Source organism: Chiloscyllium punctatum, chromosome 9, assembly GCF_047496795.1.
Source record: "Chiloscyllium punctatum isolate Juve2018m chromosome 9, sChiPun1.3, whole genome shotgun sequence".
NCBI classification, from domain to species: Eukaryota; Metazoa; Chordata; class Chondrichthyes; order Orectolobiformes; family Hemiscylliidae; genus Chiloscyllium; species Chiloscyllium punctatum.
In genome coordinates this window covers 36114165-36130360 of record NC_092747.1, presented here as the reverse complement: position 1 = coordinate 36130360, position 16196 = coordinate 36114165, and the positions used below count along the sequence as shown (strand labels likewise).

At 39.7% G+C, this 16196-nt stretch overlaps 1 protein-coding gene across 1 annotated transcript in view; it reads left to right on the top strand.

Moving 5' to 3' along the window:
- The window catches only part of pds5b (PDS5 cohesin associated factor B), a 245239-nt gene that overhangs the window by 214645 nt on the left and 14398 nt on the right, over positions 1-16196 (top strand). Inside the window, exons 29-32 of the mRNA XM_072577231.1 lie at positions 6405-6467; positions 7133-7278; positions 9559-9670; positions 10961-11388. Coding sequence (XP_072433332.1) covers positions 6405-6467; positions 7133-7278; positions 9559-9670; positions 10961-11388 — 749 coding nt within the window. The remainder of the gene's footprint in view (positions 1-6404; positions 6468-7132; positions 7279-9558; positions 9671-10960; positions 11389-16196) is intronic.

Genomic DNA, 16196 nt, shown 5'->3' with positions numbered 1-16196 from the left:
GATGCACTGAAGCAGAGATGATTGATTTCCAACAACCTCAACCGTTTTCCTTTGTGCCAACTATTGGTCCAACCAGTGGAAATTTTACCCTCTGATTCCCATTGATTCTAGTTTAACTGGAGTTCTTTGTCATAGTCTGCTGAATACTGCCTTGATGCCAAGGGCAAACACTCGGGTCCAGCTCTTTTGTTCGTGTTCTGACCAAGGCCCTAATGATATCAGGAAATTAATTGCACAGGCAGAAGCCAAACAGTGCTACTGAACAAATTATTCCTTTGTCAGTGATGTTTAGTAACACTGTTGACTATCACTTTATTGCTGGGGAGTAGCCTGATAGGGCAGCAGTAGTTTGGTTCAGATTTGCCTTATATTTCCCGCTTTGTGCACAGCATAATTAGGTAATTTTCCACAATGTCAGATAAATGCCAGTTTTGTGAGCTGTATTGGAACAGCTTGGCTAGTAGTGTGGCAAGTTCTAGAACAAAGGAGATTCAGTACTATTGCCACTATCTTGTCAGAACCCATCTTTTGTAATATCCAGTGCCTCCAGCCATTTCTTGACGATCACATGGAGTGAATCAAGTTGGTTGAATATTGACATCTGTCGTGTTGCGGACATCAAGATAAGAACAGTGTGGACCATCGTCTCGTTTCTGGCTGAAATGCTTTAGCCTGAACTAAAGGCCTCCTCATCATTTAAGGATGATGAAACAAACGAAAAATACCATTCTGAACAAGTAAAACCAGACTAGAAATGTTAACTATGTTTCACTCTCCATGGATGCTGCCATACCTCTTGAGTTTCTCCAGTATTCTCGATTTCTGGATTTTCAGCAACTGTTGTATTTTGATTTTATTGAGGGAGAGGATCTTTTGTAGAGCAGCAATTCCTGTTAATTGTTTGTCCACCACCTGTGGATTTCACAGCCCCGTTTTTGCAGACTGCTTTCACTCTTTAACATGCAAGTAGTCCTAGGTTGATGCCTCATTCGAAAGTATGCTTTGTGCTGCATCTGACTTGACCTGCCACACACTTCTTTGAACTTGAGTTGATCTCCTGGCTGGTGGTAATAAAAATTTAAAGAATGTGCAGACTTTGAGGTTAACAGGTTTTGGTTAATTAATAATTTTTTGTTGCTTAATATCTGCAGTACCTCCGTGGAAATTCAGTCTTGACTTGTTAGATCTCTTTAACATTAGTCCCATGTAACATAGTGCAACACAACACAATGCAATGTATCCTCCGTATGAAGAAGGGACTGCTGTCAGGCTTGCTTGAGGCATGTCTGAGATAAAGCAGAAATGTCAGGATATATGAGATTAATTGTATGGCTGGAGTTATTCTGCAAGGAGCAGGGTTTCAGCTTCCTGGGCCATTGAGACCCATTCTAGGACAGGTGGGACCAGTGCAAGCATGGGCAGGACCGGAACTTGTGCCCTGAGGGAGTATTTGCTAGCGCGTTTGGTGAGGATTTAAACTAAATTGACAGTAGGTTGAGTAGGGTGATAGAAGAGAGGGAAACAAGGACAAAAACATAAGACAGAATGGGAAATGAGAAGCGGAGAATTTAAAGGCAAGTTTTAAACAACGTCACAGTACCAAATATTGTGAACAGGACTAAGTGTTAAAAAGGTAAGACTTCAGGCCTTGGGTCTTAATGCACTGAGCATTCACCACAAAGTTGATGAATTACTGGCATAAATAGATATAGACAAATATAATATATTTGGGATTGCGAAGATGCGACTGCAGAGTGACCAGAGATCAGGGATATTCGGTTCTTAGGAAGGACAGACAAACAGGAAAAGCTGGTGGGGTAGCACTGTTATTTCAGGAGTTCATTCATTCAATAGTGAAGAAGGATATTGGCTCCAGCGAAGTGGAATCTGAATGGGTAAAGCTTAAACACCGTGAGGTAGAAAATGATGATGGGAGTTATATATAAACGCTTTAAACTCTCATAGTAATGTGGGAGAAGGGACTAAATAGGAAATTAGATGCAAAGCATTAGAAGTACAGCTGTAATTGTGCATAACTTCAAATTGTATAAAGATTGGGCAAATGAATTCAGTAATATTGTAATAGCAAAGGAATTCCTGCATTGTGTCCAAGATGATGATTTTCTCGATCAATATGTTGATGAACCAACAAGAACAGGCCTACCATACTACACTAGGTATTCTGTAATGAAAGAAGAATAATCTGCAATCAAACTGTTTGAGCCCCACAGGGAAAAGTGAGCATAACATGATAATTCTTCACAACGTTGGAGAGTGAAATAATTGATCCTGAAACCAGGGTCCTAAATCTTAAGTAAAAGGAAACTACATTGATAGCTGGTGCCTTACACCAGTGATAAATTGAGGAATATTACTTCAAGTGGAGACTGTGGATAGGCATTGGCAAACATTTAAAGAATGTATGGAAGAACTGAACAATTGTTCATTCCTATCTGGCACAAAAGTAAAGCTGGAAAGATGGCCTGACTATGGCAACAAGAAAATGAAGCTTAATATTTGACTCAAGGAAGGGACATACAATTTGACTAAAAAGAGCAGTAGACTTGAGAATTGGGAGCAGATAGATTTCAGCAAAGGAGGATGGAAACATAGAGTATGAGACTTGAGCATGCTGGGAATATACAAACTGACTCTGAAACCTTCCATAGGAATGTGAAGAGAGAAACAGTAGTGAAGACAAATGTAGTTCCCTTACAGTCAGAAATGAGGAACAAAGAAATTGCCAATACAAATAATAAGGCTGTCAGACATAGGAGCAGAAATCAGGCCATTCATCATGGCTGATCAGTGTATCAACCCCATTCTCCCACTTTTTCTCTCTCTCTCTCTCTCTCTCTCTCTCTCTCTCTCTCTCTCTCTCTCTCTCTCTCTCTCTCTCTCTCTCTCTCTCTCTCTCTCTCTCTCTCTCTCTCTCTCTCTCTCTCTCTCTCTCTCTCTCTGTGTGTAACCCTTGATACTTAAGAACCTATCTCTTTCCATAGATTCACCACTCTCTGGCAGAAGTTGCTCCTTATCTCCATTCTAAAAGGACTTTCTTTACTCTAAGACTATGCCCTCAGGTCCTAGTCTGTCCTACCATCTTTCTAACATCTACTCTGTCCAGGCCATTCAGTATTGTGTATGTTTCAATTAGATCTCTTCTACCACCCCCTCCCCTCCCCCATTCCTTCTAATCTCCATCAAGTATAAACCCAGATGTTCCTCATATGTTAAGCTTTTCATTCCTGGGACTAGTCTTGTGAACCTCCTCTGAACACACTCTAGTGCCAGTATATCCTTCCTGAGATATGTGACTCAAACCTGCATACAATACTCCAAATGTGGTCTGACCAGAAGTATACCTCTGCTTGTATATTTAAGTCCTTGCAAAATAAATGCCATCATTGCTTTTGCCTTCCTAACTGTAGTGGTAATGTTGGAGAAGGGATTAAACAGGAAATTAGAGGCAAAGCAATGGAAGTATAGACTCGACCTGCAAGTTTACCTTGAGAGAATCCTGGGCTCAAACTTCCAAATATCATTGTATTTCAGACTTCTGAATTTTCTCCCTGTTTAGAAAGTAGTCAATGCCTCTATATTCTTCCTACCAAAGTGCATGACCTCACACTTTCCCATGTTGCATTCCACCTGCCACTTCTTTGCCCACCCTCCTAACTTCTGCAAATCCTTCTGCAGCCTCCCTGCCTCTTCCATGCTACCTGTCACTCTACCTATCTTTGTATCATCTGCAGATGTAGCCAGAATGAGATTTCTGAATATTTTGGAAGTATATGGTAAAATAGGGCAAAGTCAGCATGGTTTCATCAAAGGGAGGTCATGCCTAACAATTCGTTTCTTCATCTAGATCATTACTGTATAAAGTGAAAAGTTGTGATTCCAACACTGAGCCTTGCAGAAAACCACTTGTCACCGGCTGCCATCCTGAGAAGGACCCTGTTATCCCCAATTTCTGCTTTCTGCCAGTTATCCAAACTTCTATCCATGCCAGCACCTTGCCTCTGACACCATGAGCTCTTATCTTTAATCAGCTTCCTGTGCATCACCTTGTCAGAAGCATTATTGAAGTCCAGGTAGATAACATCCATTGGCTCTCCTTGGTCTAATCTGCTCATTACTTCCTCGAAGAACTCTAACAGATTTGTCAGGCATGACCTCCCCTTGATGAAACCATGCTGACTTTGCTCTATTTTACCATACGCTTCCAAATATTCAGAAATTTCAACCTTTACAATGAATTCCAGGATCTTGTCCACGACTGAGGTTAGGCTAATCGTTCTGTAATTTTCTGTCTTGCCTTGCTCCCTTTTTAAATGGGGGCGTCACATTAACAATTTTTAGTCCTCTGAAGCCCTCCCTGATTCTAGTGATTCCTGAAAGATCACCAGTAATGCCTCTGCTTTATCTTCCTTAGAACTCTGTGGTGCAGTCCATCTGGTCCAGGTGATTTAACTACCTTCTGGCCATTCAGTTTTTCTAGCATCTTGTCCTTGGTGATGGCCACCATACTCAGCTCTGTCCCCTCACTGTCTTGAATCTTTGAGACATGACTCATGTCTTCCACCATGAAGACTGATGCCAAATAATTATTCAGTTCAATAACCATTTCCTTGTTCCCCCATTACTACCTCTCCAGTGTCATTTTCCAGCAGCCCAATGTCCACTTTTGCCCTTCATATATCTAAAGAAACTCTTATTGTCTTCCTTTATATTACTGGCTAGCTTATCCTCATATTTAATCTTCTCCCTCATTATTTCATTTTTTATGTTGCCCTCTGTTGGTCTTTGTGAGCTTCCCAATCCTCTGGTTTCCCACTGTCCTTTGCCACATGATATGCTTTCTCTTTTGCTTTTATGCTGTCCCTGACTTCCCTAGTCATCCTCCCCGTACCATGTTTGTTTTTCCTCGGGATGAATCTCTGCTGTGTCTCCTGAATTACTCTCAGAAACCCCTGCCATTGCTTCTGCTGACTTTCCCGCTAGGCTCTTTTCCCAGTCAGTTCTACCCAGCTCTTCCCTCAGGCCTCTTTATTTAGCTGTAATACTGTTACCTCTGATTCTATCATCTTCCTTTCAAATTAAATTCCATCATATTATGATTACTGTCTCATAAGGGCTCCTTCACCTTCAGCTCTCTTATCAAGTCTTCCTCATTGCACAACACTAAGTCCAGTATTGCCCATTCCCTAGTGGGCTTCAACATAAGCTGCTCCAAAAAGCCATCTCGCAGACATTCCACAAATTTCTTTTCTTGCAATCCACTACCAACCTGATTTTTCCCAGTCTATCTGCATACTGAAATCCCCCATGGTCACTAATTAGCTTTCCTACTCATCTTTTCTGTCTCTTGGTGTATCGTGCACCCCAGCTCCTGAGTACCTTTGGGAGACCTATATGTAATTCCAACTATGATTTTTTTTTCACCTTTTGCAGTTACTTTGTTCTACCCATGCAGATTCAACACTCTGACCCTATCTGTTTAGTGCTATTGATTTAATTTGGTAAAACTGGCATATCTTACAAAAACTTAAAACTGTACTTGAAAATCAACATGCAATGTCCCAAAAAATGTTGGGGAACATTGGGTATAGTGAAAGGGAGGAACTGAAGGAAATTTGTATTAATAGGGAAATAGTATTGGAGAAATTGATGGGATGAAAGGCCCATTAAAAAGGTTTTCAGCAAGATATGATTAACAATAACATTCTGAAAATTAAATGTGCAGTGAAAATTGGGAACTGCTGTAATTCTGCATAAAATCTGCTAGAACACAGTGCTGACATTAAGTAGGATGTAGGCCTGTCACTAATTTTGTTTAATCTTTGTCGTGATTTGAAATTAAATGTCGTTATCATTGTGAATAATTTGAAGGGAAATTGAAGCTTTGGTATACTCCAAAATGTTGGAGAGTGTAGCAGCGTATCACAAAATTAGGAGCTCAGACACTCTTGTCTGACTGTTGTTATCTGACAGTATGGGCTTCATAAGGAAGATTAATTATAATTGCTCGAGTTGGTTTGGAGAAAGCATTAGGTGATTACAAAACTTGCACTTGCATGTTGATTCTCAACAACAATTTTAAGTTTTTTGGAAGATATGCCACTTTTAGTTTAGCTCACATTTCAAAATAGAACAATACATCTTTCAAACTTGTATCTCTTCTGGTGCTCAGGTAGAGAGCTCTATTTGAATGTTCATATTGTGTTTTATTTTGCTCCCAAGTGTACCTCTGTTTTGGAATTTCTGTGGAGTAACACATGATTACCTCACAGATGCTGATTTGAAGGTAGAAAATTGCATAATTCTTTCCAGTTTACTATGCAATGCCACTTCCAGTGAAGTCTGCTTAAAATAAAAACTTTCTCAAGTTTTGTTTTGTTTTTCAGAATTTCAACAATAGCAAAAATTATCTACCTTCAGAGATGAAAGCCTTTTTTACACCTGGCAAGGTAATGTGATTTTTGAAAAATTCTAATATACTTGTAAACATCTGCTACATCCCTTCATACAAATCTACAAATTTTATGCTGAATTCTTCTCTCGTTTTTAATCTGCACACCACAGAAACTGTGGCCCTTTGAATTTTCTTTATTTCTTCTGTACTTGTGTGGTATTTTGGGTAAGCAAGATGCTGCCACCATTCCTCTGCCCTTGACTTGGGCTGAAAATCTATTTAATTTACTATGGTTGAGCAATAGCCGCTAATGGTCTGACAAGCTTCTTGTTATCTTAACAAGATGTAGTTTATTGCATGACAGAATTTGGGAACAGTTACATTAACAAGTTAAACAGTGCTCCTAAGACTGTTGGGAGGCATAGGTGAAAATATGTCCATGTTGAGATCCAGAGCAATTGCCCCAAATTCCCCACATGTCTGCATAATGTAAATAAATTGGGTAGAGCTTAATGCAGTTTCCAATATATTTAACCTTTCAGAAGTTGTCTAGCCATAAAGATCTTAAGCAAATTTAGATTTTTTAAAAATTGCATACTTTAAAATGAGGTATGCATTCCACTTCCAATGGAAATTCAAAACTGCTATTTTGTAATTGACAATTTGATGCTGGTCAGCATCTCCAAATTTAATCATTACATTTTTTTTTCTTTCACATAGCCAAAGGCAACTAATGTTCTAGGTGCAGTAAATAAGCCTCTGTCATCAGCAGGAAAACAGGCACAGACCAAGTCATCACGAATGGAAACTATGAGTAATGCCAGCAGCAACTCTAATCCCAGTTCTCCTGGAAGAAGTAAAGGAAGGTATAGTGGGCTAAATGTGAATTCTATAATAGGCAATAACAACAATCCGCAATATAAGCTTGAATGGACTTTTTGTTGTCAGGGGAATCTGTTTGTGAAGTTCACTGCTAAGATGAAAGTTTAATCTTTTTCGGATAACCATTACACTTCCGCTGTAGTGTCAAAATTATTTTGTGCGGAAGACCGATTAGACCTGTAGAAAATAGGAGCAAGAGTAGGACATTCAGCAGTTCAAGTCTATTCTGCCATTCAATATGATCATGGGATGTTCATCCAAATTAATATCCTGCTCCTGTTTTCTCTCCATAAAATTTGATCCCTTTAGTACTAAGGACTGTATCCAACTCCTCCTCGATAAGATTCATGGTTTTTTGCCTCAACTGTTTTCTGTGACAGAGAATTCCACAGCTTGCCACTTTGAAGAAATTTCTGTTCATGTCAGTTCAAAATGGTCTATCCTTAGTTGGTGACCACTGGTTCTGGACTCCCTGGTCACTAGAAGCATCCTTTGTGCATTTCTTCTGTGTCATCCTGTTAGAATTTTATCGGATTCTGCCTCCCCCAGCACCAATCATCCCCAAACCTCGAAACTGTTCTTCTAAACCACAGTGAATATCGTCTTAATCAATCCAGAATATCTTCATACCTCAGTCCTGCAACCCAGGGCGTCAGTCTGGTAAGCCTTTGTTTCCCTCCATAACCAGAACATCCTTCCTAAGGTACAGGAGACAAAATCTGTACACTGTACTCCAGGTGTGGTTTCACAATTTACAATTACTTTGTATTTACAACACACTTTACAATTACGTGGGCAGCAGAGTGACTGGGTGAGTAGTTAGCATTGCTGCCTTAGAGCACCAGGGAGCCAAGTTCGATTCCAGCCTTGGGTGATTGTGGAGTTTGCACATTCTCCCCATGTCTGTGTGTCCTTCGGCCTTGTGCTACATTGCCCCGTAGTACCTCGAGATGTGTAGGTTAGGTGGATTCACCATGGTAAATATAGGGTTATGAAGGGAGGGGGTGTGGTCCTCGGGGTCATTCCAGACTAATTAGGCTGAATGACCTCTTTCTGCACTGTAGGGATTCTATGACAGTTGCAGCAAGACATGTTTTTTTGTACTCAAATCTTTTTTTCTATGAAGGCCAACCTAGCATTTCCTTTCATCACCTCATGCTGTACTTGCAAGTTGACTTTCAGCAACTGGTGTACAATGTCATCCAGATCTTGTTGCAGCTCCCCTTTTCCCAATCTGTCCCCACTCCAGTAATAATTGCCTTCCTGTTTTTTCGACCAAACTGGATAATCTCACATTTTTCGATTTTTAAACTTCACCTGCTGCACATTTACCCACTCATTCAACTTGTTCAAATCAAGCTGAAGCATCACTGAATCCTCTTCATAGTTCACCTTTCACCTAGCTCAATATCATCTGCAAACCTGGAGATTTTACACTCAATTTCCTCCTTTTTAATGATTTTATATTGTGAATAGCTGGGGTTCAAGCACTGATGTCTGTGATCCTTCGCTTGTCACTACCTAGCCCATTGTAAAAAGACGTATTTATTCCTACTGTGTCTGCCAGCCAGTTCTCTATCCATTTCAATACCCCCACCTCCCCAATCACATGCACTTCAATTTTACATGGTAATCTGTTAGTGGGATGTTATTGAAAGCCTCCTGAAAGTCCAAGTGAACAATAGCAACTGGCCTCCCCTTAGCAGTTCTACTTGTTACATCCTCCTCTAAATTCTGGTGAATTTATCAACCATGATATCCCAACAGATATGTCTGGAGTTCATCCATTCAAAACAGACAATTGTTACATTTTGCATATTTCCAAAAATGACTTTCAAGCTCAGAAGAGATATAATAAATTTTATAGTGGCAGCAGCAATAATAACTGTACCTCCTTCATACCGGGAACAATTATTGAATCTGGAAAATGGTACAATCTGGAAGCATCATTTAAATAAATTTGTATAAATTCACTTTTATTTCACAGGAATATAATTTCAGTTATTGCTTATCTTTGTTATTTTTCACAGTATAATTTTCCCTAAAGTTTACATAATGTTGTTTAAAAGAGGTAATTTCAAGCCAATTGTCACTTCTTCATGTATTTTTAATGATAAAGTGGACATTGTTTGAAAATGTGTCACTTTGTTTACTTCTGTTTGTGAGGAAATGTTTTAGAATTTGTTTGCAAGGAAATAAATCAAAAACTGGATTAATCATGTTAGCTGTGTTTGATTACTCAATTTGTAAATTATTTAATGAAGGCTCGATAGTTCTGAGATTGATCACAGCGAAAATGAGGATATCACAGTAATGAAGAATCCACCTCTCCCCACAAAGAAAATGGATAAGAGGGAAGACCCAGACCATCTGAGGGTATGTCTAGTTGTGTCTTCAAGAGATGTTATAGAGTCAATAATTGGTATTGTTTCATTCCTAGCAATGCTACATAGGCTTTTATCAAGGGGCCAAATTGACACCTTGCTCTTATTACATTCATTTGGCTGGACCCTGTAATTTACTTGAGCTGAACTTAATCTGTGGAGAGCTTATCCAAATCTGTGTCTAAGAGAAAAAATATTCTGTATCATCTTGCGTTTATGTTCTAGTTCCTTCGCACAGTGATAATGGAGAGGAAGGTGGTTTGCTTTGAAAAGCATAATAATGATTATCTGAATGACAATATTGTAATCATAACTGATTTTGAATCTCTGGAAGAGACTGGTGTCTGATCCAAACGTAGTTCTATGTTGCAGTTATTTCTACGGAATAATCATTTTTTGGATTCTTTCTGTCAGTCAACTGCTTTGCACCATCGTAATTCATAGTCTGCTCAACAAATGGAGATCAAGACATTATAACTTCATTATTTATTATAATAATGGCCCATTTTTTCAGTCTCTCGATAATCTAAGATCGTGAAAAATGCTGGAAAATGTACTTTGGGGCTTCTTCAAAGTTCTGACTCACTGACTACATGGTAATTGCCAAGGAAATTTAAGTTTCCAATGCCCAATAACCCAGCTCCTGGATTCTGTGAGAACATTCCTAACTTGGAGTTGGAGTCTTCAGAAGGTTGTCATTCATTTACCTGAACTATTCGCTAAGAAATCTGAGGGATTGGCTCAAAACTGCATGATAGCCCCTTGCCTATCCAGCTTTGATTCAAAACAGCAATGCTTCTTTCCCCATCCTTCTCACCCCAAAATCTGACTTGCCACCTTATTAACTGCTCCATTCTGTGCGTAATTACCTGACTTATTTAAACAGCTTTTCAGTGTTTATAAATATCCCACAGCTGTTAAGTGTACTGATGATTTGAATTTATCAGATTATAGTGACTGCTGTATAAAAGGGACATGGGTTGGCTTTCCTGTACAGTCCTGCACTGGAAGGATTCAGCTCGAATGAAGATAGGCAGTGCATTGCTGAGGCCTCCAGCATCCGATGTTGGTCAGAGTTTGTGGGGGGGTGGTTTTCGGGTAAACGTGGAATAAAACATGTTGTCCAACAGTGATTACTGCTTTTGGAAGATAGTTGCCAATATTTCAATTAATTGCTCGGAATAGTTTGTTTCTATTTTGTTCTTTGCTTTATCACAGATACGTGTAATGTGTGCTTTCACTATCAACCCACAAGCCAATGATAATCAACTTTTATTTGCAGTCAGAAAGTGATAAACCAAGAGGACGGAAGAAAGCAGCCTCTGTACTTTCATTAGATCAAGAGGATCGGTCAAGTGTAGAACTTCTAGATCAAGTGAAACCTGCAAAAACAGGTCAACGAGGTAGAAAAAGAGCTGCACACACTTCTGATTCAGATGAACAGCAATGGCCAGAAGAGAAAAGATCAAAAGATGATCTCTTGGAGAACGAAGATGAACAAAATAGTCCACCAAAGAAAACAAAAAGAGGGCGTCCGCCAAAAGCTACAAATGAAGAAGTCCCTAAGGGAGAGACGCAAGGAAAAGGAGGCAAAAGAAGTAAAAAGAGAGCAATTGCGGTTGAAAGGGAAGATGGTGACGGTGATAATGAAAATCAGGAACAAAAGCAAAAAAGAACCAGACAACCAAGAGCCCCTAAAAAATCACAAAGGTTGGTACTTAATTTTATAAAACTAATAGACTAATGTTTAGAGTTTAAGATTATATTTATTACCCCATAAAACATAAGACTTATCAGATATTAAATATTAGTGAAGTAAATATAATTGATTTATATAGAATAAACATTAAAGGTATTCATGTAGTCCCCAAGTAAGAATTTGCTTTGGGGAAATACTTTTCTCAATTAGTTGATTTGGAAAAAATGTTCTGGAAGTATCCAGAGATAAAAGTTGAGGTGTAGAATTAAATTTTGTGTTTCCAGTGTAATTATGCTGCTTGTGACTCAAGTCTAAATAGCTTCCTGTAATATAGCTCTTAACCCCTGGATACGGTACAGAGTTGCCTTGGTGCTTGTATTGCTTAGGTGACACCAAATGGGCATATGTAAAAATTATTCTAAAAATAATTCAAGAGATAGTTAAATAACATTCCTTTATAAATGCTGGTTAGAATGAATAATTTGTTGTACAAACTGTTGTTCAGCTATTGTTGCAATCTCCAAGAGGAAAAGCATAAAATAATATGGAGCCGGCAAAAATAACTACCAGACACTTGATCATCTTTGCAAAGTTGCAGTACACTGATTTTCCTCGGTTGTAAAGTGACATTGCCAACCTGTTCAAATTCTCCAATTGCAAACACTCATTGTTTTAACAATCACTATAACTTGATGTCTTTAAATGAAAAAAATGTGAATGGACAGTATTGATTTAGACTGAATAATCATTGACTTAGCTAACACCAGACTTTTAGAGCATAAATGACAGCCAGTATACTCAGCACTTCTGTAAAATAATGGTTATTGCAGAAAGCCAGTAATGAAATTTTGGAGATAGTGGATGGCTTCAAATGGTAAGATGAGAAATTTATGAAGCTTCCTCAGCAATTTAACAAACTGATACCAATGCTGCAAATGTTGTAAATTTGAAATGAGAAGTAAAAGAAAAGGTCTGTGTTCTGCAGTCCGGTTCCATTCAGTTGTACATGGTGATAGACAATTAAACAACTCACTGGAGGAGGAGACTGCACAAATATTCTCATTTTCAATGATGGAAGAATCCAACACGTCAGTACAAAAGATAAGGCTGAAGCATTCGCAACAATCTTCAGCCAGAAGTGCCAAGTGAATGATCCATCTCTGCCTCCTCCAGTGGTTCCTAGCATCACAGCTGTCAGACTTTACAATCAATTCGATTCTCTCCACGTGATGCCACAAAACAGTTGGAGTCACTGAATAATGCAAAGACTGAGTCCTGACAGCATTCTGGCAATCGTGGTAAAGACTTATGCTCCAGAACTTGCTGCTCCCCTAATCAATCTCTTCCAATACAGTTACAACACTGGCATTTACTCAGCAATGTGGAAAATTGTCCAGGTATGTCCTGTACATAAAATCAGTCTGCTGTTTATCATCAGTAAAGTAGTATGGAGGTGTCATCAACAGTGCTGTCAAGCAACACCTGCTCAGCAATAACCTGATCAATGATGCCCAGTTTGTATTCCATCAGAGCCATTTGCTCCTAATTTCATTACAGCCTTTGTTCAAACATGGATGGAACAGCTGAATTTCAGAGGTGAGATTGACAGCCCTTAACACCAAGGCTGCATTTGACCAAGTGCGTATCAAAGAGCCCTAGCAAAACTGCAATGAATGAGTATCAGGGGCAAACTTTCTGGTTGGAGTCTTATCTGACGCATAGGAAGATGGTTGTGGCTGTTCGAGGTCAGTCATCTCATCTCAAGGACAACTCTGCCAAAGTGCCTTGGGGTACTGCCTGAGGCTCTGATATCTTCAGCTGTTTCACCAATGACCTTTCCTCCATTATAAGATCAGAAGTGGGGATCTTCACTGAAAAGACTGTAAGGCATAGGAACAGAAATTAGGCCATTCACCCCTTCGAGTCTGCTCCTCCATACAATCACAGCTGATGAGTTCCTCAACCCCATTCTCTTGCTTTCTCCCCATAGCTCTTGATGCTCAAGAACCTATCTATCTCTGTCTTTGAATATATTCAATGACCTTCTGTGGGATGAATTTCATAGATTCACCACTCTCTGGCGAAAAATGTTTCTCCTTATCACTTTTGTAAAAGGCATACTTGGAGACTATGCACTCTGATCCTACTCTCTCCTACCAATGGAACCATCTTCCCAGCATCAACTCTGTCCAGGCCATTCAGTATTATGCAAGTTTCTATTAGATTCTCCTCTCACTCTTTTAAGCCCCACCAAGTATAGACCCAGAGTCCTCAAACATTCCTCATATTAAGCTTTTCATACCTGGGACCATTCTTGTGAACCTCCTCTGAACACAGCCTGGGCCAGTACATCCTTCCTGAGATATGGGGCCCAAAACTGTGCACAGTACTCTAAATGTGGTCTGACCAGAGCCTTAGCAGTACATCCTTGCTTTTATATTCAAGTCCTCTCAACATAAATACCATCATTGCATTTGCCTTCCTAAGTACTGACTCAATCTGTACGTTTACATTGAGAGAATCCTGGACTAGAACTCCCAAGTCACTTTGCACTTCAGACTTCTGAATTTTCTCTCCATTTAGAAGATAGTCCACGCCTGTATTCTTTCCACCAAAATGCATGACCTCACACTTTTTCCCACATTGTACTCCATCTGCCACTACTTTGCCCACTCTCCTAACCTGTCCAAATCCTTCTGCAGCCTCCCCTTCTTCTCAGTACTACTGTCACTCTACCTATCTTTTGTATCGTCTGCAAACATAGCTAGAATGCCCTCATTTCCTTCATCGAGATCGTTAGTGTTAACGTATAAAGTCAAAAAGTGATGTTTGTACAATGTTCAGCACCATTTGCAACTCCTCCAGATACTAAAGCAGTTTAAATGCAACAACGTCTGGACAATGTCCAGGCTTAGACTGACAAGTGGCATGTAACACAAGTAACATGTGCCACAGTCAAGGACCCCCACCTCGAATAAGAGACCATCTAACCACTGCCTTTTGATGTTCATCAGCGTTACCATCATTGAATTCCCCATTATCAATACCCTTGGAGTTACCATTGGCCAGAAACTCAATTGGACTTGCCACAAACAGTGGCTGCAAGTGCAGCTAAGAAGTTAGGAATACTGCAGCATGTAACTCACCACCTGATGCCCTAAAGCCTGCCCACCATCTACAAGGTATAAGTTAGGTGTGTGATGGAATACCTCCCCATGTGCTTGGATGGATGCAGTGCCAACACCATCCAGGACAAAGCAGCACTTTTGATTGGAACAAGCATCCATTCCCTCCGTGGCAGCAGTGTATACTATCTCCAAGATGCACTGAAAAAATTCATCAAAGATTCTTTAGATAGCACCTTCCAAACGCATGACCACTTCCATCTAGAAGGACAAGGGTAGCAGATATATAGGAACATCATCACCTGCCAGTTCCCCTCTGTCATTCACCATCCAGACTTTGAAATTTATTGCTGATCCTTCACTGTCACCAGCCAAAATTCTGGAATTCCCTCCCTCAGGGTATTGTGGATTTGTCTACAACAACTGTTCAAGAAAACAGTTTACAACCATTGTATCGAGGGTAATTAGGGATAGACAATAAATTCTGATCAGTCAGTGACACCCGTTTCCCAAGAGTAAACTTAAAGGTCAGCATCTGGAGGGGAATAGCACAGTAAACATTTTACGTTTGTTACAGCATTTGGACTGTAAAAGACCGAGATGTAAGAAATGTTAATCAGTTATAGTGACAGATTGTAAGGCAGACTGGATGGGAGAAGGAACAGAAGAGAATGTCTTTGATAGTCTAGAAAGAAAGAGATTAAATGACATAAGGGATAATAATGGTCCAGGCAAAACAAGATGGCAGTGTAACAAGTAAAAGAAAGAAGTTGCGTCAAGAGGAGATTTATTTGGCAATAATAAATTGATTTATTAACAGTAGTATTTCAAATAAATTGGGGGCAGAGGTTATAACCTGAAAATTGTCGAATGCCTATGTTGACCCTGGAAGATGGTGTCTAACTGAAAGATGAATTGCTCTGCCTCATTCATTTGAGCTTCACTGGAGAAGGTCAAAGAATTGAGGAGAAAGTGAGGACTGCAGATGCTGGAGATCAGAGCTGAAAATGTGTCGCTGGAAAAGCGCAGCAGGTCCGGCAGCATCCAAGGAACAGGAGAATCGACGTTTCGGGCATAAGAAGAAGGGCTTATGCCCGAAACGTTGATTCTCCTGTTCCTTGGATATTTGATTCTCCTGTTCCTTGGATATTTTAAAGAGTCAGTCAGAGTGGGGAGGAAAACTGAAATGATAGGTGACTCGAAGACCAATGTAAGAATTAGTTTTAGTAGGCTGGAAGAGAGCAGTCCTTTAGAAATAGAAAAAAAAATAGAAGATACTAGAGAAACCCAGGTCTAGCAGCTTCTTTAAAGTTAAGATTGCTAGCGATTTTTCAGAAGATTTGTAGCTCAGGTTGATATGTATGTAAGTTATCTGGAAGGTTTGTTTTCAGATGTTTCATCATAATGACTAAGTAACATCAGTGAGATATGTCCCACCTCTCTCTTTGTAGGTCTTGGTTTCTTAAGGTGCGTGATGTTATTTCTGGTTTTTTTTTAAGGGAAGGTAGATAGGGTCTAAATTGACTTGTTTATTGATGGAGTTCCAGTTAGAATGCCATGCCTCTAGGAATTCTCGTGCTTGTCTTTGTTTCGCTTGTCCTCTGATGCCTGTGTTGTCCCAGTCAAAGTGGTGTCCTTCTTTGTCAGTACGTATGGAAACTAGTGATAGTGGGTCCTGTCTTTTGGTGGATATT